The sequence below is a fragment of the Callionymus lyra genome, chromosome 3 (genome assembly GCF_982586985.1).
Source record: "Callionymus lyra chromosome 3, fCalLyr1.hap1.1, whole genome shotgun sequence".
Taxonomy (NCBI): Eukaryota; Metazoa; Chordata; class Actinopteri; order Syngnathiformes; family Callionymidae; genus Callionymus; species Callionymus lyra.
Window position 1 is genome coordinate 39,329,629 of NC_141820.1, and position 22,493 is coordinate 39,352,121.

Consider the following 22,493-nt stretch of genomic DNA (forward strand, 5'->3'; position numbering starts at 1 on the left):
TAGAAAAAGTTAAATAGCTTTTTGAGGCAATTTCTCAGTGTTAGGATATTATAAAAAGTTCACATTGCTGATGTCAACAGTCTGCCACAAATATCTCTGCCCTAATGGTCAAATCCATATGAACTAAGTTAACTTACTAAGCTGTTACTGTTACTGTGACCTTCACATTACAGTGTCCAGTAGAACCACAGGTTCCTGACTGCATGGCGCACTTTTTTTAAAATCTGTACCTTGTACCTGTGGTATCATCAGCCGTTCAGCCTGCTTGCAGAGTTATCAAATCAGTCATACAGTGAAATCAAGTGAAAGGTGTAAGCATGCCGAAACCACTTGTGTACCTTTGCTGATGCATGTACAATGGAGCAGTCGTCGAACAGCAATGACAAATGTTTTTAGCTCTCAACAACCATCACTGGCAGATTTAACTGTTTTCGGACATTTTAAAACCATGAGATAATAACGGGGAGCCGCAGAACACTTTAGTCCTGAGGTGATAGTTATAGCCGCTGAACCACTGCGTTGCTTTTAGCAAGATAAATGATCAAACAAAAAGAAAAGAGGTGTTAAAAGGGGGGCTGACAGGTCCAGGGTGGGAACATCACCCCATGTGTTGTAAAGTACAGACGGTTAATTATTCAACCAAAAAAGCTTTTGGCAAAAAAAAAGATTCTAATTTGTTAAATGTCTTCCAGCCCTCTGCTAAGTAAAACCAGATTGTGAAAACAGAGAGTGAACCTCCAGCACCTCTGCTCTCTCCTCCAGTGACACCTCCTGTCCTGGTGAAGATGTATCTGAGCAGGTTTCGCCACATCTGGTGAGCAGCAGTGGCTGTTATGTCTCTGCAGCATTGCTTTTTGAATATCACGTTTGTGTATTACAAAGGATAAAATACAACCTTGTTTAATGCAAAAAGCAGTACAAAGATCATTCCAGGTCACCATGAGTTTATTTTTTGATAAACAGAAAAAAGTTTTTTTCTAATTATTCAATTTTATTACTGCTGTAGACGTAGAACCATCTTAATTTGGGAAGTAAACATAAGATAATGTTCTACCACAGTTTTGTGTGTATCAGTTACAACTGTGATGTAATTGAGAAATAAAGTATCCCAACAACGATAAACAATAATGTGCGCACACACACAAACACAATGGCTCGGCTAGCTGTGTGCGCTCCGGTGCTACAGATGGATGCCACCACTCAGGCTGGACTGTTGCCAGCGACTGCTAGTGAACAGCTTGGGTGGCACATTGCTCTGTGTGCGAATCTGTGTATGTATGCGAGTGAATGTGAGTGTGTGTGTGTGTGTGTGCCTGGAGTAACAGTAGCGCAATAGCCTTGCACAGATGGGTCACCAAAATACTCCTTCCTACGCACAGACCCAAAACATTGACACATCACATCACAAAGTCAGCACACATATGCTCTTGAGAAAACTCTCACCCGCACATTCGCCTACTGACTCTGACCTAATACGCCGCAGCACATATGCTCCCGACAGCAACACACTTTCTCCACATCTGCATTTGGTTTCCTCTTTATAACTGCAGCACACACTTCTAAACATCTGCTGCACTCCCAAACTGAAACACGCTGCTTCTCCATTCCTCTGCAGCTTGTATCTTTTCTGCTCCTGGCAGAGGAAACATTTGTTTGGAATAATTCCAGCTCTGGCAGCCAGCCAGTGGAAGCCTATAGATCAGTGTGATCATACGAGTGTGTTAAGACACATTACTCTTTAATGATTCGACCATGAAATTAAGACATGAAAGCTTTTGCTGCAACAATAGAATCAATTAGAAAGCAGCTGTGTGCTGGTTAAGTGCTTTCAAACACGGAGTGATGTGAGGTCATGTGACAATCAGTTTGATGCTGTAACTTGCTTTCATTTTGTTTAAGGAAACTTAATTTGCACCAGATTACACTCACCACAGCTGCCACTGAAGAAAACAATTCAAAATTTGAATGTACAACAGCACCCTTCAACCTTGAGCAGCCAATTAGTTTCCTGCCGTAGCGGAGATCAGCAGAGAACAAATGGAACGCTTGACTCCAGCATAGAACTTACAGTGTGTTCAAATGAGGAATGGTTTGTGATTGAGGATCAATCAAAAACCATTCACTTACGGTCATAACCCTCAGTCACAGAGTCAAGACCTTTTTATTTTAAATTCATAGAATTGTGCCCTCCGTTACTTCATCCTCCGTTTAATTAAACTGGTGAGAATACTATTAATCAATATAAAAATCATAATATTTTTCATTATTTTACTGTGTCTTAGAGATGGCACTTGGCCACACATTACCAACATTTGTATGCAGTGTATGAAAAATGAAGGTGAAACGTTTTTTGTGCCTGAATTCAAAATAACAAGCAGGAAAACTATTTTTTATTTAAATATAACAATTTGCTGGCTTACAGCACTGAAACAGTTGTGTGACATCCTTAAATAACTCAATACCATTTTACGTTCAAACTTCACTGTCACGCCTCACCAACAATCACAACTGGTTCTGACACATATAGGCCGACTCACTTCTAAATAACATTTCTGTGAATAATTACTCTTGCGGCTCTGGCAAAGACAAGCAGGGCCCAGTGGTGAGACTTTCAAAGAAAGAAAAGGCAGAGAAAGTTTATTGGCTGAGTAAGTAAGTTGGTGGATTCTCTGCCAGTCAGTTAGTGAGCTTATATGGCTGGCAGCAGGTACCTCGCTCCGCTACATAAGGGAGGGAGCACGGTAGCTGTGCTGCCAACTGTGAGCTGGTAGCTGTGCCAACTCTGCCAGCCTTGCAGGTTCTGTTTGCCAGCACCATCTGGAGAGAACAGCTACTGTAGCTCTTCTCAGCACAGAGGACACACATGCATCACTGCGAAAGGAAGTACTGGGAAGACTCCACATGCACGAAAACCAAGTTGTACAGAAACTACAGACACAAACACAGAATGTATATGACAACACACGTGAACACAGTTGGTTGCTGACAGCTCACCATCTGTGCACAGCCTCTGACTTCTCCCTCTGCTCTACTTAGTTTTTGTTGCCCTTGCCTATGGTTTCTTCAACTCACAGTTGTTTCCTACATTATCACATTTCTGGCAATAGCCTAAAGCGACACCCTCTAGTGTGAGATAAACAACACACATATTAGCATGTATTGTCATCTACTCAGTTCAGCTGCAGCACTATTCTGAATATGCATTCCTCATTAGACTGAACTGATGTATGAGACCAAACTCATCTCAGCAATTCAATTTTTTCTAATACAAGTACATTTTCCCTTGAAATTAAATGCAAATATGTCACACAGTCTTCGCTCCTACGCCTTTCGATACAACCCACTTTACCCATCCGACTCACTTCAAGCCTCCCAAAATCAACACATGGCAGCAGAAGATGTCTCATTACAAACACAGAAAATCCATTTGGAGCAGCTGTTTGCTGTTTCTCTGGCCCCTCTGAACTCTCTTGAGTGGAATAGCCTAACACCCATGCCGTTATTCTCCTTCTGTTGGATTTCCCCTTTGTGTAGATAATTTTTTATTTTCTAGACATTCTTTAATTATTACACATTCCTACCATACATGACTGTTTAGCGAACACTTTGCTTTGGTCGTTGCGTTTAGATTTGGTTATTTTTTCCAGATACTACCCACACATCCTCCGTACAATCTTACAACTGTAAGAGAATACACACTGTGATTTTGGAAGTAATCCTGTAGATAAAAGATAACAGGAAGAATTTCTGTGAAAGGAATGCAGTGTTAGAAACACTGTTTGAGGTTCTCACATTCCTAGGAGATCTAGGCGACTAGGAGGTGAAAAACAGAAAACTATCGAAAAATATCATTATTTCTTCTAAACATACCATTGTGGGGACTATAATCAATTTCAAATATGCAAATGTAATATGGATCATCAGAGTCATCTGATAAGTCAGACAAATGTTTAATTAATAATTGTTTTTAACAAAATTGTCCTTTATTCCGAAATTTTAAAGTAATCTTTGACCAACATTGATTTTATTTTATATCCCAGATTCTTCCCTGGACCTCTTCGTAGTCAAACAGGAAAAGTGCATATTTGTATAATTTGTGTTTTGTGACTGTAAAGACAGTAACTACATTATCAAGCTGGGACTACAGCTGTTTAACACTCAAACTCATCAAACTAAAAGGGAAACATATGTTCCTTCATCTCTGACCGTGAATTGATCTTGGAGAAAACTAATGCATTGTATTGATTCATGCTGTGGTTTTTGCTGTCTACTTCCACTTGTCCACTTCCTTTCAAGTTGTCCTCCTAAATGATTTTTTTAAATTCCTCTATCACTTCCCTCTCTTTCTACACAATACCGGATCAATCTATGCTATGTGTGCGGACTGTCAGCCTAGCAGACAAATGTAATCTTTGTGTGCGTGAGACAATGATTTCATTTATCTGATTAACATGGCTTCATCTCAATGCTTATTTTTAACATCAATACACGTTGTCCCTGAGTTCATGTTACATTTTACAAGCCAATGTGGGTTTATATATTTTACATATTTTTTCTTAATCAGGGATTTGTTATTTAAAGTTACTTAATCTTTGTTTCCAGAGTTAAAGTGTGACAGGTTTAACGGACCAAGATCTCTCAATGCCAATAGGATTTATTTTCAACGTGAAGTTGGACACAGTAAAAGAGACCATTCCACAATGTCCAATTATTATACCTATCAATGTTTACTGCACATTTAGGAGCTTCATTTCTCACTGATTAAATTGATTTTTACAATATTTTTGTACTTTTACTAACCAAATCAACCCAGGTATATGCAAACAAAAATGAAAAAGAGCAGTAAATAATCAGTACTTATTTTATTTTTTTGCATGTGTGTGTATTCATTCATTTTCTCAGAGTCGCAGTGAATACTCCTGGCATCAGCATGTACTTTTGATGGCATTTTAAACAAAATATCTTGAACTATGTGAATTGTCAGATGCCATTATTTGTTATTTTGGTGTTTCTCTTAAATTAATTCACCTTTGTTTTAAATATTTTTAATGACTTTAATTTCTTGGCTTTTAGATATTGAGGTAATTTGCACTTCTGAGTCTCAGATGACAAAGCTCCTTACTCAGTGTTCATTATACATCGCTGGTGTAAATCTTGACCAGAGAGCAGTAAGCATTAGACTGAACTATTTAAATGAATCATTTTCATGTTGAGAAAGATGTTGAGAATCTCAATGAGCAAAATGAGAAATTAAATTTTAAAGAAGCACAAAAGCACAGAGGAGCAAAGTCAAAGACGCGGTTACAGATGGAAGTGGATGGAAAGATAAATTAAGTTCAATTCTGGCAGCAGTTCACTGCCAGAGAAAAAAAGAAATGAGCTCCAGTACCCTTTGTCTCTGTGACTTCCACTCTCTTTCTTGTTTTTCTCTGCAAGCAGGATCAGTCAATGACGGCCTCAGCTCAAGAGCATTCTGATGTAACTTGCCAGAAACAGAGTCTCGATTGCACATATCAAACATAGTCGCACATGTCCAAAAGAAAGTTAATAAAAACAGAAGCGGTGTGAAAATGACCAACATTCCTTCCTTCCTATACATCCTGCAAAGCTGCATCTACGTACATCAATTATCATTTGCCGTTTTGTGAAATTGTCAATTGCATTAATGAAAGGCAATAAGATTGATGGATGAAGATGGATGTCTTCTTTTTTACTTTGTGATGTTTACTTTGACGTTGTAAGATACATTGGATAGTTTCACTAGTATACACCAATAATTTCTAGACATTAGACTACTGCGGTCTTTGGGTGCTGAATAATTATTTTTTCAATTCAGTGTCAAATCAAAACAGACTGGTCTCAAGACAATTTAAAGTTTAAATAAGGCCATATTAGAGAAAAGAAAAACAGATCCCAGAGAATCACAACGAAGAAGTGGCGAGGAAAAAAACAATTTTAACAGGCAGAAACCTTGAGCAGAACCAGTCAACGGTTTTATCAGCAAAACAAGAGTGAGAAAAACATTGAATAAATAGACTGCTTCAATGACATCTGTTTTGGTTATTATTATTTTATCATTTTTGATTGGAAAATATTCTTAACTCTCTCAACCTTTAATGCAATCTGAAAAAAAAACATATTAATTTATTCATTAAGAGTTTATCAGTACCCGTTGACAAACAATACAGTATCAGATTGTAGTGTAGTGTGAAAAAAAAACAATTAAATGTAATACTTCCAGGCTTAAGGGAATGCACTCCTTTATTTAATTAAGTCAACCATGATAAACAAGGAAGCATGTATATAGATTGTTATTTTTGGTTGTAAAACAGTTGTTATATATCTAAATATGCTCAGTAGTTTCAGGGATTGTAAGAGTTTCCCTGCATCATAATTATGTGTTTGTAAGTCCTTATTCTGGTGTGGGTGATAAAAGGTAATAATGTTGAAAGCAAAAGTCCAAAAGGTGGCGAGAAAAGGAGGAAAAGGAGCGAGAGAGTCCCCATGTGTGCAGCGGGTCCCCAGCCATCTGGACTCTCTCCTCTGCCTGCTCCTCCTCTCCTCCTCCTCTCCTCCAGCTCTCCTCCCCCGTACTCCCGCGGGCCTTTCCTCTCCTCAGCCGACTGGTGCTCTATTCATAATGGACCTATTACAGCTTTCAGCATGTTACAGTATTGTCCCCGCAGAAAACATCCAAGGGAGCACCAACCAATGACTGTTTTGAAGAGGCCGAGGTGTGTTTGTCAAGGATTGTACCCTACACACACACACACACACACACAAACACACACACACACACGCACACACACAAATGTTGGAGCTGAACTAATTGCCTAGCACCAAAAAGAGCATATCTTTGTCGATGAGTGTCACATGAAGGATTTTTGTTTTTAAATGATCATAAACATTAGATCAAAGTGAAGAGAAAGTTGCATATTGACAGTGATTATCCAGAACAAACAGCATGCACACAACATTTGACATTTGACATTTTTATGCAGCATATGTGAGTGAAAGAGCGAACAAACTTGCAGATTTAACTGGCCCGCTTCCTCTCTATCCAAACTGGGAAGAGACAAACCTCTGAATGACATTATACAGACCGTGAATCCGAAAGACCTCAACTTCTGAGGTCCTGTAGCAGCTGATCCTTGAACACCAACCCCCCATAGTGAGCTCTTCCATAGACCTCATCATATTCCTTCTCCATCAAGCTTTGTTTCATCTGAAATCCCCTCTCAGTTATGTTTGCGTCCTTTTCATACCTCAGCCATATAAAACGTGGCTCAAAAAAGTCAGATAAGTCAGTCAGTTAAACTTTATTGAATGCGTTCACAATAGCTTTGAACCTTGTTCAGTTGTAACAATTTCAAAATAACTGTCAAAATTGTATGGTTTTGACACTTTAAATACGACACAATACACCTTTTTTTTCATTCCATTCCTCATCCACAAATCCCTCAAATTCTTCATCTTCAGTGTCTGAGTTTCAAAGTTTGGCGATTACGGTTGCCAGAATCCCTCCCTTCATCATCCAAGTCAGTGTCAGTGCTGTTACCTTGCAGTCCACGGATGCCAGGCACTGTCTCCCTGTCACTGTGAATGTGTCTTCACGTTTTGTCATATACTGCTCCCTCACAACACACACTTTACCTTTGAACATCAATATCTAGCGGCTGAAGTTCTTTAGTTAAGTGTCAGGTGTTTACAGTCATGGTTACATGCGTTCGTATTGTGCGAATAATGTGGTCAAAGTTGAGCTTCCAGATCTAGTGAGTTGTGTGTTTTGATGGTGATCTGTGTGTTGTTTAAACCGAAGAACACAAATTATAACTCTTTCTACTTCTTGAGTCCTTCACACAACATCAGCAACATTACAGTATATTCTCCTTTAAAAAAAATAAATAAAATGCTTTTAAGTGCACCTCATAGTCATGAAAATACAGTAGTCACTTGTCTAGTATGTAGTTCTTCTTGTAAAAGAAACTGTCCAAGGGAAATTTGTGGTCATCCTTTGTCATGATTATTATGGTTTATCCACCCTCTTTAAAAGGAAACAGTAGTTGCTGCTCCCTGTGGAGCTGGCAAAAAAGAGACGTTAAATAAACCACATGATCTCAATTGAGATGCACTTTATTTCATTTAGGCTCCAGCACCCTCCAGCAGCTCTATAAATCCTCACTTACTGACTCCTTTCATTTATCCGACTATGAGTGACTTGGCCCACTTCCAATCTGATCTGTTTGGGAATGATAAAGTGGAGAGGTGGCTGTCAGTGGAGACTGAAGAGAGGCAAGAGCAGCACACATTTCTACTTGTACAAGACGGCAGACACAAGATGAGTGTGACAAGAAAAGTGCTTGATTTGTGGCAACAATACACGCAGCAGCACGTCTGACATCCACTAGAGAAATGGTGACAGGAGAGAGAAGAAGCAGCACATGAGATGTTTGAAATAAACATGGATGTAGTAGAGATATTTCAAAAGGAAAGCATCTGGAAAGCAACATCAAAAATGATGTGTTTGATAACTCTATTTCTACCCTGAGCCCGCAAATGTATGCAACATTAAATGATGCAAACTGAATCAAGTACTTGATGTCAAACTATATATAAATAGAAAAGCAAAAGCTTTTAATAATTAAGTAATTTCATTTTTCCTCTGTTTATTATATTATATTATTTCCAGTTAATGTGCACGCATATGCACACTGAACACAAAGGTATTTTTTCCTCAAAAAAATCTGCTTCAAAGTTGTTATGAAGGACTGTTAACAGTGCCAAAGTGCGCAACAGGAACCAGGCCGTTACCGGCTTCCCCCGCTGCCCAGCCCGAATCTGCACACAATGGCTTTTCAGAATGAGAGGAACCACTGGACGTTCATAGATAGCTCTGCTAGTCAGGAACCAGAAATGGAACCAGGAGGAACCTTGGGATGAGGGCTGGGTGCATCTCCGGTCAATGATGTCAGGATGGCATCTGAGGGTAAGGAATGTGTCTTAATGTTGTGCAGCTCTAACACATGTTTAGGAAGAATGCCTCCTCTCTAACATTAGGATGTTTTTCAGCGATGGTCAGGCGGTCAACTCTGGGAAAAGAGTTAGTCAGTTATTGGTGGAGGATGAGGGACCCTATGGGTCATTAAGTCGAAAGAATAATGAATGTTCATGATTAATACAAAAAACTGCCACAGCGCCTACATCAGGCTCAGGACTCATTTAGCTTTCTATTTAAAAGCCAAAGAATTTGCGTTGCACAGCGTACACAACATGAATAAGACAAGTCACTTATTGAATGCATTTTGGCTCCAGCAAAGAGAATATAAAAGATGCTGCCATTACCAGGAAACCAACCCGAGACTCTCCACATGACCAACAAACTGCTTTACAGTTTTGGGAGACAGTGGTTCCATGTGAACTTTGGCCTTACAGGACAACAATGAGAAACTTACACAACATGAGCATGTACATCCAGTATCTGACAGTAAAGCAGTAGCGGCTCCATAACATTGCAGTTAAACTGTTGTTACACAGGGAGACAACAACCAATCTTTCAACTTAAGTACTGCTGCTTCAACGACAGAACCACCAGCGTCTGTCAAAATAGTTACACAGACAGGATGTATTTTCCTGATTTCATGTATACAAGTCTATTTTTACCCTTCAGGTTCTCTGTAGTTCTGATCAGTGCATATAAACCTTTCTAATTAAAATGATTGTGTTCACGTAAATTGACATCTAGATTTACATGTGGCTCTGTCCACTTTAGGCAGTCTATATATTATTATATATATTGTTGCTGGGAGCAGAGCACCTGCTATTTATAGCTATTTAGTTGTTGCTCACTTCAACTTAAACAATGGATTAACGCAGCCCTCCTGAGTCTGTGGGTGTGGTATTGCAGGCCTCTGTAATGCTTTCTGTGAGGGGCGGAATACAGTTTTTGGGTATTTCACTCAATTTTCAAATCATATATCTATATATAATTCTATACATCATTTTTCTTCATTTAAAGATTTGATCTGATTCTACCGCTCCTGAGCATAGTGTTGATGATGACAGAACAGATGAAATGCATCATTTATTTAGTGCATAAAAGGGGCAGAAACTTTCATCGGAATAGAAGTCGCTTTCCTGTCACAGCATCATCCATGCAGTCCTTTCACCTCCCATTAGGGAGGCTTGAAGCCAAAATGCAGAAACCGTTTCTCGTCATGGAATAGGAGAATGAAAAATAACAAAAGAAATATTTCTAACTTGACATTTTCTGAGTGAAACGACATTATAATGGTTAGCACATGGCCAAATGTGTGTGCACTGAGAAAACGCAGCGGTAAATAGCACAAGCAGAGGGCCAACTGGGAACCCTTGGCTTATAAAGGTTACTTGTTTCCCAGTTGCACCAAAAAACAGATGTTGATAAACAGACATTGGGGGAGTAGAAAAGACAGGTTGGCAAGAAATTACCTTCAACCAGATGAAACATCTGCAAAAGAATATTCTGTGCTTACAAGGTAAAATGGATTTATGCTCCGTCCTGGACTTTTATGGCTCTGTGAGAGCTGTTCCCACTGCTATGGCGTGGCTATGTCACACTGTTTGCCGGACTATATCCCAATCTGGTTCTGTTTAAGGATACAGGAATCTTCCCGAAATGCCATTATCATGTAAAACACACACATGCCTACGAGTAGCAGGAGCCGTAAAAGATCTAACGCATGAGTCCAGTTTCATGCGTAGATGTCAAACTTTATTGTCCAACAGACAGCAGCGTGGGAATACTTCCTCTACATGTGAAACCAACATATATACAGTATAAATACACATTATATAGTCTGGTTACCATAGAGACATGTGATATACTTCACTTTGAAGCCTGCACTAGTGGATGATGCGTCCATATGGTGACTGAGCGACAGAGGGAAAGAACAGATGCTTTCATGAAAAAGCTGTCAATTGAAAATCTATAAGAGCAGCTGGGGTCACCACTATATAGAGGACAGTGTTATTGATGGGAGGACAAAAAAAATGGGAATGTTGTCAGATAATATGGTTAATTTATTAACAGGAGGATGTTTAATTAAAATTTATTATGAATAGTATATGCATGTAGCATTTTTCTCTTGTTGTATTAGAGTGTATTTTAACTTATTGTGTGAGAAAAAAATCCTATTCATAATTATCTGTTAATTACGCCATGAATGTCCAATTTAAGTATTTGGTAGCTAAAAGTAGTTATGACTTGCCATCATTTGTTGCCTTGACGACAGAAAGGTTACTTTTATAAGATTCACAATTGACCATTGAAAAAATAACAAGAAGCCCAACATTTAGCTGCTTATAGTCATATCATCAACACAACATAACAATAAAGGCAGTAAAAAGACTTGTATTTTGTAAGTAATGAAGAAACTAGTATTGGTATTTTAGTCCAGTAGAGTCTGTGTGTCTTTATGTTTGTTTGTGGTTACAGGAATGAAGATACGAGACTGTGAGTATTAATGCTGCATACGTGGATTAGCCATCATGTCATTGTCAGTCTAATTCATATACAAGCACACACTCACGATTCCATATTTTGGGATAAAAGTAGCTCCACTGGCTGCATATATTGCTCACCCACATCATCTGCTTCCTAATTTATTTCCTTTTCCTCTCTCATTGTACAGCTTTTGAGGATATTTTTCCCACCACCAGATTGTTAAAACACATTTATAGAAATTGTTTGAGTTATCACTCATCTGCACGTGTAACTGCATCATCATTCATACCAAGATTCAGTTGAAACGTAAAAAAGGATTGATGTTCATAAGCCTATAGCTGCTCATATTAAATCAACAGGCTCAAATTTAAATGTTTGGACATCACAAAACTGGACACATGGTTGCCCCAAGCCTTCCTCATATATGTTCATCAATCTCTAAATACACATGTGAAAGTGGAGGATCGACCAATATTAGGCAACGTCTTGCCTTGTCTGCGCCACATCAGCCCAAAATAAGCTGTGACTCAAGAATGGAGCAGAAACACACACACTGGAGTGTGTCCCTTTGTGTTCCTTCGTCACCTGTGTGTGTGTGCACTCACGAATCACATCCAGAGGCTTATCTGCTGGAATAAGAAAAGGTATGTGTGTGTGAGAACGTGAGACAGAGAGAGAGATGCAATGCAATGTGCATTAGGGCGATTACAATATCAGCAGACTCCAGATGGAGGCAGGAAAATAAACAGTAGGATAAACAGAGAAACAGAGAATGAGGGACGGACAGAAGAATCTTGTGTGTATGAGTTTGAAAGTTAATTAACAAACTTCTACCAAGTCTAACAAAAATTGGAAAAGTCTGCTTGCTAGTCCCACAATAGTAAAATCCCATTTTTCTTTGACACTATGTAAGTCTGATTTTTGTAGAAGCAAATACAAACATGTCAACTGAAGGCTAACACAACCAACTTTTCTGACTCACCAACTTTCCAAGTAAATGTAAATATTTCAAGAGTTTTTTTTTTCAAACATCTATTTTAGAGACATATAAATCAATACATTAGTTGCCTTTGTCTCCAATATTACAGCGGCAACAAGTTTGACAGCCGCTTTAAAGACAAAGACAGAAAAGGAAGGAAGTGTGAGACACACTCGCTCTCACAAATAACTCTCAGTCCGTTCGCTAGTGTCGCTGGTCTTTCATGAGTGATGAACGACCAGTGCAGAGATTGGTCCTGATGCTGATAACCATCGGTGATTGAATCGATTGACAAGGTCATGAGTGCTTGGACAAATTCTGATGCCATTTTGTTCAAATTTAAGACACAGCTGAATGAGTGCGGAGGGCTCTGTAACTGGATTAGAACCAAATATAATTATTTTCAACCGGTTATCTCCTTAAAGGGCACACTGAGACACCAAACCATATCTCTCACAGATGAATAGTTTAATCTACGCATCCATACTTTCTCTTCTTTAATAGCGAAAAAACATTTTTTATTCAAACGCATTGTTACTTTTCAGAAAAACGTGAAGTGGATAAGTGTCTCCCTTAAAGTAGCAAATAAAAAATTAAAAAGTTTACTGTTGTGTCATGTTACTTGGCACAGCTTCTCTAGGAAGGCATTGGTGTGATGTATCCTTTGAACTTTGTTGACAACAGATATGGTTTGGGCCGAAACGACTGCATTTGTGATATGATCACAATGTTTTGTTTAATGTTATTTTCCTAGTTCAAATTTGTTTAATTTTATGTTCATTTTATTTTCGACTCATGAGAATAGCAGAGCAGAACAAGTGGAGAGACGTAAACACTCGGCTCAGACCTGTTGCGCTCAATGGCGTCAGGCTCGACAGAAGCTGACAGAGAGGAGCAGGAAATGAAAACTCTAAGGCTAAAATGCTAAAAGTGCCTATTGTTTACTCTGCACTAAAGTTTGTGTGATTTATTAATAACTAATAAACAGAAATGTTAAGTTTTTGCAGCGGTTTTTAAAGTATTTTGCAGTAAATGTTTGATGCTATGTTTTTTTTTACGACTGTAATTATGTAACTAAATAAAACCTTTTCATTTTATTTTAATTTATTCTTTTATTTTTTGTTATCTTAACAGTGGCTTCATCAATTTATCTTAACGATCACAAAGAAATAAATGTTATTGTAATATGTATTATTTACAGTATTAGAGAAGAAACCCACGGAAACATTGAAAAAAGAATGACATATTTAAGAAGAAAATCACAATAATAATAGTTTCATCATTCATCCATAGATATGAGATATGGTTTAAAAAAATAATCAATCAACAAAAAAAACAAGTCAGTTTCAGTTTCCATCCACAATACATTTTTTTCTGAATGGTAGTGTCCGATCAACTCTGTTATACATTGGAATTGTTTTAAATTGAAGGGGATTTTCATTTAGTAGGTAGTATATTTAGACTTCTTAAAATAACAAACACGATTAAAAGACTGAGCTCAAGTAGGAGCTGTTTGAGGGATTTGTATTTCTTGCTAAGTGTGTCAAAGCACCTTAGGGTGTAGTGATGTGGTTTAACATGGGTACGAGAGTGTAGATTCACTCATTGTAGTCGTGAGTGTGTTTATGTGTGAAAAACAATCAAAAGAGGATTGGACTGGTAACACACACGACAACCAGCAAAAAGAAGTGATCGTTGCTCTGCCTGCATCAGTCGACGTGTGTGCCTTTCACTATGCTTCTTACACTGAGAACATACATGTGCCATGTTTTTTTTTTTGTTTACTGCCCAAATTAAAGTTCACACATGTTAGGATTGATTCAAAACAACCTTGTATTAGGAGTTATTTTCATCTACAGGTGTGAAAGAATCAATCATTTCACAATAAGTATGTTTTTTGAAGAACCTTACTTATTATATTTTACAAAAGAGAGTTTGGCATTTCATTCTGAGATTATTTAAGCATTTACAGACATCCCAGCAGAATGTCACACCCTCATCCATCCTGTGTTCTAAAGAGATTTATCTGATGGAAATGCAGGAGCACTTTCCTCCTAAAACTGTTTCGGGTTCTGATGTATTTGTTTTAGTTCCACTTACAATAATGACGAATTTATAAGCTTCGTGTCCACAAGCATTATCATCACCAACAATGACACAATTGACCTAATAAACATCATTAAATAACTATAAACAGGAACAATAAACATTCCCCACACTTTGCGGTGTATTAAAGTTAAACATGTATTTAAACTTATATTTAAAATGAATTTCGATAATAAACCTTAAAGGGTCTAAGGAGATACACTTATAAAAAGCGTGTCGACCTCGTCTTTCACAGTAAGCATATGTAACTTGTCATTTACCTACATTTCAATAATGAAAAAGAATGTGTGAATGGATCGTCTCTCTGCTCCAGTGTCTGCCTCTGCACATCTGGAGTGCTGCAGCTCTCCGGACAAAAGCACTAATGTTTAACCAAAAAAAACCGCAGCGCGATTTTCCAGAGGAATCTGTGGTAGGTTCCCTTAAAGTTAGAATTGAGAATGGAGCTTACACTGAATGGAGGCAGAAATTCCAACCATGCGGTCCGTTGGTTTGCGGGGTTCTTTGTAATTCCCAGAGCGTTCTGCTCCGCGCTGCGTCCCCGCGAGGATCCGCGTGCGTGCGTCTGTCCGGTACCTCCAGATGCTCAGGAGTCAGAGTCCCCCCAAGAAAGAAAGCCGGTCTGGATGAATGAGAAGGAGAGTCACTTCTCTGTGGAAACGCATAGAGAGATGGAGCGCAGGGTCCGGCTGTCAGAATCCTTCGATGCTCGCGTCACTGCTGCTCGCTCCCGACACGACGCGGATCGAACACGCTCGTGGGGTCTGAGCGACTGCCTGCTTCTCTGTGGCTGAGAGGATGAGGATGAGGACGAGGATGAGGATGAGGAGCAGCAGATCTTTGCCTGCAGTCGGCGGTGCGCATCGTAGCCAGGTGGCGGTGGGCGGGACCAGAGCCAGGAGGAGGCGACTGGTCATCTTGTAGCATCTGGGTGTCCTTAAGTTGGGGTTCAGGTGGCTGTCACAGGTGGTGTCTGGAGGGTTGGTGAAGCAACACCTGAAAATCACAAACAAAAGACAAGTTACAACATGAAACACATTTGACATTAAATTAACTACATGCTGCCCTGTGAACCCTGAGACTCCACATAAACTGAAATATATTGTTTAAAATGAAGCTTTAAGATGGGAAGCATAATCTATAGCAGGGGTGGGCAATTAAATTTCTTCAAGGGCCACATTCAATTCTGTGAATGTTGAAAGGGGCCGTCAAGCAAAAAGAAAGACGAAAAAATCCCTAAAAATAAAAGGACGTGCGTCAATAGGCCGTGACTTTTATTAAGCTAAATAAGCTGCAATTCTATTCTTGTATTGATGAGTTTTTTTCAAAACATTTCTTCAACTAACTTATAAAAAATGTTTTGGGGGATTAATATATACTCAAAAAATTACACACAAAAAGGAGGGAAGTGTTATGTGAAAATGTAAATTAATATTAAATACAAAATACATTTGTTAGTGCATTAGAACCATTTATACATGATCATACTTTGACATTACAGTCCAAGGGCCGCATGTGGCCCCCGGGCCACACTTTGCCCAGGTCTGATCCATAGTCTGAGTATAAAAGCGTATTTATTCAAATTGAAGCTGATGTAGATCTGAAAAGTAAACAATCTTAGAGTGATAAGTTAATAACCACAATGACATCATGGACTTACACAGGTTGTTTTTTTTTATTGTTACACATTACACTATGACCACATCAGCATTTACTCACTATTCTCAGCAACGGAGCAAGAAAGAGGGAGCTTGGCTGCTCTCACCAAAGTCTAAGACTTTCTACAGACCATATGGAAGTCATCTTGCCGGCACAGTCTGTGAAAGCTGAGAAAAAGCTACATTTACAACTTGGTGACAACAGCCCGACCACTTGAAGTGTATTGTTGAACAAGTCATGCATCATAGCTGTTCAAACCATCCTATAAATTATACCTAGCTAATAAACACTGCTACTATACACCTATAGTCCTTTCTGAACTGGTATTCATATTTATGTCGAGGATGCAACTTTACTCAAAATTTCTGTGCAGATTTCATCAACTCTCTAACTGTTTGATCAGGGACCAAATATTAAAAATGATGTATATGTATAGATGCAGTAAATCAAATTTTAAATAAACATATTTGTTAGACTTTATTCCATCCAGATGGTGTATGTGTTTCAATTGCAATCGTCATAATTGATAAACTTCTTACTTTTGCTCGTTCAAAGCCCCGCTTATCTAGCTCGTCGAATGAGACACTTGAATTAGTAGAATTTATGTCAGTGGGTAGAGATTAATGCAAACACATTAATTCCAGATAATAGTTAATAAAAAAACAAAATGATTTTGAGAAAATGTCTCATGAGTGCTGCTAGAACCACTGATTTTAAATGTAAGGCATCTTCATGTTTCACATGTAGTTGAATTTGAAAAACAGAACAAATTTTATTGGAGGACAGGTTCAGAACTTCGATCCTCTTTAATTAATTTAACACATATAAGCTGTAAACTTAAAAGCATAAAATAACCACACCCATATTTCTGTCAAAACAGAGGATAAGGCAAGGATAACATATTTTTAAACTCACCAATATTTCTGAAAATATATGAAAAATGATTTACTGATCAATAATCCTAAAATACCTCAACTGAATGTCAGAGAATTAAACAACACAAACAAAAAACTCAAATATGCAGACATTGACGAATCACAATCATTACGATTCCGGTAAAAACCCTTTATTTGCCTACGAGGTCATCAATCATCAAACAATAAAAAACTGAAGCAACAATTTGGCAACTAACCCTGTAGTCTTTTAAAGGCGAGATTATTACTGCTTATTTGCAAAATAGTATGTCCTTGCTAAAAAGCTTTACTCGACTCAAGCCAACAGTCAGACTTTCAGAGGTGGACGCGGTCTGTCAATTTATGTGACCATACAACACTGCGATTACATTTGTGACCCAACGTTTCTTTTCCAGAGTGGATGAAACAGTCTGATTTTCACGGAAGTCCCATGGAGCTGCTTTATGTTGTGTAAATAGAATCTCAGTAGGGGAGAAGATGATGTTATTAGTGGCAATTTACTGCAACAGCTCAATGTTATATTTCTCCATTTCTTTATTTCTTTTTTATCCCGAGAATAGCTTCAGGAAATATAAGTACACTGTCTCTCCTGCTCTCCACTAATAATAATAATGATGCCTTTCAGAGCTCATAAGGACACTTTTGGGATAAAACAATGAACCATATATGACAATAGAATCACACAATATAATACAAACTAATTTTAAAAAGATTAAAAAAGGTGTTATGGTTGGTAGGGAAGACGGACTATGTGAGTTTATATATTAGATTTAAAAAAGGGGAGAGAGTTGCCGTTTCATAGGTTGGGTGGCAGAGTTCCAGAGTTTGGGAACAGAGCGACTGAAGGCGCTGCTCCCCTCAGTGCTGAGAGGGCTGAGAGGTAGAATATTAACTCTCGGTGGATGGAGGTGGAGAAACGAAGGAAGCAAGTCGGGGGATTATGTGCAGAAGGCCAGACAGGTTGGATTGGGTGATTGGACGTCAGTTATCAAGAGTAGCCACCCCTCAATTATAGATATATCTATAGTAGAACAAGAGCCAACACAAAGGAATGTAACTTTAACGTAACAAAAAATATAATTAAACACATTTAGTTAGATTAGTAACCAATTAGCAGGTATAAAATCTAGATTATGTGTAGACTCAAACGCAAAGTTATGTTTTTCTTGGAAAATTCAAGTTTTTAATATATTATTCCAAATACACACAAGATAATCCAAATGAAAAAGTATCCAAATTGTATCTCCAAAACATTGTCGAACTGAAAAATAATATTTAAACACATATGGCTAGCAGCTACAAAAAGGTATGTAATCTATAAAATGACATGGTCTTGTTTTTTTTTTGGTAATTTGTTTGCATGGCTACGGACAAGAAAATATTTGCATCATTCTCTGATGTTCGGTACCATTGATTGTGTCTTAATGCACAAGACATTCCAGGATATAAGGTAAGGTAAGGTAAGGTAAGGTAAAACTTTATTGATCCCTCAGGAGGTCTCCTTTGGGAAATTGTTTTTTACCAATAGCCAGCAATTTTTCATAAACAATAAAAAATAATACATAAAAAATAAAATAAGAAGAACATAAAGAGGAAGAACAAGATGACACAGTCTAAGTCTAAAGACAAAGACAAAGGACATAGGTCAAGGAAAGAAAAACAACAAAGACAAAGATACAAAGACTAACATGGAACAGAACATCCAGATACTTTCACTCCACTCCTGCCCCCGAACTCAGAATTGTACAATTTAATAGCCCGAGGGATGAATGAGTCCCTGAGTCTATTTGTTTTGCACCTGGGTAGGAGCATTCGTGCACTCATTCTGCTTCTCTGCTCACTGATGACAGTGTTCAGAGGATGACTGTCATCATCCATGATGGACAGTAGTTTGTTCAATGATATCCTCTCAGCAACTGTCACCAGTGAGTCCAGCTTCATTCCAACCACAGAGCCAGCCCTCCTGATCAACCTGTCCAACCTGTTGACACTCCTCTTGGACACATTTCCACCCCAACACACCACAGCATAGAACAGGACACTGGCCACCACAGACTGGTAGAACATGCAGAGGAGCTTCTTGCAGATGTTAAATGATCGAAGCCTCCTCAGAAAGTACAGTCTACTCTGAACCTTCTTATACACATGGTCTGTGTTGCAGGACCAGTCCAGTTTACTGTCCATCCACACACCGAGGTACTTATAGTTGTCCACTATCTCCACCTCGTCGCCTCTGATGGACACTGGACGTGGCTTTGTCCTGGACCTCCCGAAATCCAAGACCAGCTCCTTGGTTTTTGAGGTGTTCAGCTGCAAGTGGTTCCTCTCACTCCAGTCCACAAAGTCACGTATCAGACTCCTGTACTCGTCTTCGCTGTTGTCCCTGATGCATCCAACAATGGCAGTGTCGTCAGCATACTTCTGGACGAGACTCAGCTCTGAGTTGTAGCAGAAGTCTGAAGTGTAGATGGTGAAGAGGAGAGGGGCCAGTACTGTCCCCTGAGGTGCTCCTGTACTGCACACCATAGTGTCAGACTTGGTGTCCTTCAGCCTGACATACTGTGGTCGATCAGTAAGATAGTCCGTAATCCAGGAGACCAGACCAGGGTCCACATGCATCTTAGTCAGTTTGTCCTGCAGCAGAGTGGGTTGGATAGTGTTGAAGGCACTAGAAAAGTCCAGGAACAGGATTCTCACTGAACCTCTTCCTTTATCCAAGTGGGAGTAGGTCCGATGCAGGAGGTGAAGGATGGCATCTTCCACACCAACTGCTGGCTGGTAGGCAAACTGCAGGGGGTCTTGCGCGTGCTGGACTTGTGGCGTGAGATGTTTGAGGACCAGCCGCTCCAGTGTCTTCATCAGCTGCGAAGTCAGTGCCACCGGTCTGTAATCGTTCAGCACACTCGGTCGGATCTTTTTAGGGACTGGAACGATACAGGAAGTCTTCCACAGAGTTGGTACTTTCCCCAGCCGTAGACTGAGGTTGAAGACATGCTGGAGTGGCTCAGCTAGTTCAGCAGCGCAGGTCTTTAGCAGTCGAGCAGACACCTTATCAGGACCAGCAGCCTTCCCTGGACGAATCCTCCGAAGTACATCCTGTACCTGGAGTGAGGTGAAGCTGGGAAGTGGTTCTGTGGAGCTGGGGGGGGCACAAGAAGGTGGGGCAGGTCCTGAGGCGGGCAGCAGTGAGGGTGAGGTGACCTGCTCAAACCTGTTGAAAAAGTTGTTCAGTCCATTTGCCTCATCCACCGTGTCCACTGCAGTCAGAGAGGCCTTGGTCTTGTGTCCAGTGATGGTTTTAACACCATCCCAGACCTCTCTTATTTCTTCTCGGCTCAGCTTCTCCTCCAACCTCCTCCTGTAGGTGTCCTTTGCCTCCTTCAAGCATCGCTTCACCTCCTGCTGAGCTGACCTCATGGCGTCCCTGTCTCTGCTCCTAAATGCCACTTTCTTCCTGTTAAGGACATCCTTGACCTCCTTTGTTACCCACGGTTTATTATTAGGGTAACAGCGGACAGTCTTAGTAGGGGCGACAACGTCCAAGCAGATATTTAAATAATCTGTTAGACAGTGTGTCTGTCCCTCGATGTCCTCACCATGAGACCTCAGCAGCACATCCCAGTCTGTTGTTTCAAAGCAGTCTCTGATGGCGTCCTCCACAGCTGGTGTCCACTTTCTGATTGTCTTATTGGTCACAGTCTGTCTCTGCACCAGAGGAGTGTACTGTGACTGAAGGTGGACCAGGTTGTGATCGGACCTTCCAAGTGGAGGAAGAGGTTTGGCTCTGTAGGCGTCCTTCAAGTTGGAATAAAGAAGGTCAATTGTCCTGTTATTCCTGGTGGGACAATCCACGGCACAATATCACTTACTGCCAAGGGATGTCCTAAAAAAATCTCAACCTTGGAGACCATACAGTCCTTACACTTGCGCCTCAATGATAAACTTCGGGGTAGCATGAATTTTGAGCTGGAATGAAGATTAGAGGCCTCAGTTTAAAAAGCCGCCAGAATAATGATGGTCAGTAAATCAGATGGACCTTTGAAGTTGCTATCACTCCTCACCTCTGTGGCTTCTCGTATTTGTCCCCATGAGGACAACATCTCTCATGGCAATCACACAGAAACATCTTGAGGGCCGGAGGCACAAGGATAGGCGTTGAGGAAACCTGCAAGGGAAGAGAGAACAGGGCAGCCATCAATGTGTGTGCGTCCTGTGATGAGATCAGGAAACCCACAGTGACTGTTTTTGCTGTGGGGGTTCCTGGCTTAGTGTGAGCAGCAACACACACATTTCAGGACACACACACAGGATACCCCGCCTCTGAAAGGGAAAAACATGCTGCGTCTGATACATGTTCACAACGACACGCAGACTTCCTGCATTTTCCCACCTACTAAGAGACGACCTGTAAGCTGCTCACACACACAGCTCCACTCAAACATCTTTATTCAGAGGGACACTTGAAATTAGATTTTTCTCCTGAAGATGGTTGGTGTTGACCACCAAACTATACATTTTGCCAGTAGTTGACCATCACGTATTGACTATCAAGCTCCTACGACATCAGATGAATGTCGCCTGAGGTAAGGAACCAGCACCACCACTGGTGAGAAGATAAAAAGCAAAAGCATTTCATGTTTAATATTGATTTCAAAATGAATTTTAAAAGCTGGAGCACTCAATATTACTGAATCTAATCATGTTTAATGTATCACTTAAAAAAAATTAAAGCTTTTTATCATGATATTCAGAACTTACTGACATTTTCATCATATGATTCATACTATTGACTTGCTAGTATGAGTAAGTGTTTGATTTGGTGCTTTTTTCTGAACGTTGCTGGCCACTAGTTAACCCTTTTTTATTAGTTCAACATTACTGAAGACAAGCCTATTTATCCTAATGTGTCTTTTCACTTTTCTTTGTTTCTTTGAGACCTGAAGGAACTGAAGGAAGTTGTTTTTTGAGAATTTCCTTTGTTTTCCCTTTTGCCACATTGTGACGGCTGTGAGCCACTATTGAAGTTATTTGTATTTCGTTTTTTTGTATTTTTATCAATCCTCAGTGCCTTCTTGAAATCTTATTCAATTCAATTCAATTCAATTTTATTTAAAGTGTCTTATCATAACAAAGTTATCTCAAGACACTTTACAGTTGAAATAAGACTACAGTTCAGTTAAGGAAAAATAGATCCGAGCAATTCAACAAAGAGCAAGAAACAAAACACTGTACAGTGAGCTGTACAGTGAGCTATGGCGAGGAAAAACTTCCTTTTAGAAGGCAGAAACCTCGAGCGGAACCAGACTCATTGTTGACAGCCTGCCGCTTTGACCGGCTGGGAGGAAGGATGGGG

The 22,493-nt window shown here is 39.6% G+C and overlaps 1 protein-coding gene across 2 annotated transcripts in view; it reads right to left on the reverse strand.

Annotated features, from left to right (window-relative positions):
• runx1t1 (RUNX1 partner transcriptional co-repressor 1) overlaps nucleotides 1-15,360 on the reverse strand; it is a 44,947-nt gene extending 29,587 nt beyond the window's left edge. For both annotated transcript variants that reach the window (XM_087787926.1, XM_087787924.1), the window contains exon 1: nucleotides 15,019-15,360. In XM_087787926.1, the coding sequence (XP_087644052.1) occupies nucleotides 15,019-15,046 (28 nt within the window). In that variant the 5' untranslated portion in view covers nucleotides 15,047-15,360. The remainder of the gene's footprint in view (nucleotides 1-15,018) is intronic.
• Nucleotides 15,361-22,493: the final 7,133 nt, after the last annotated feature.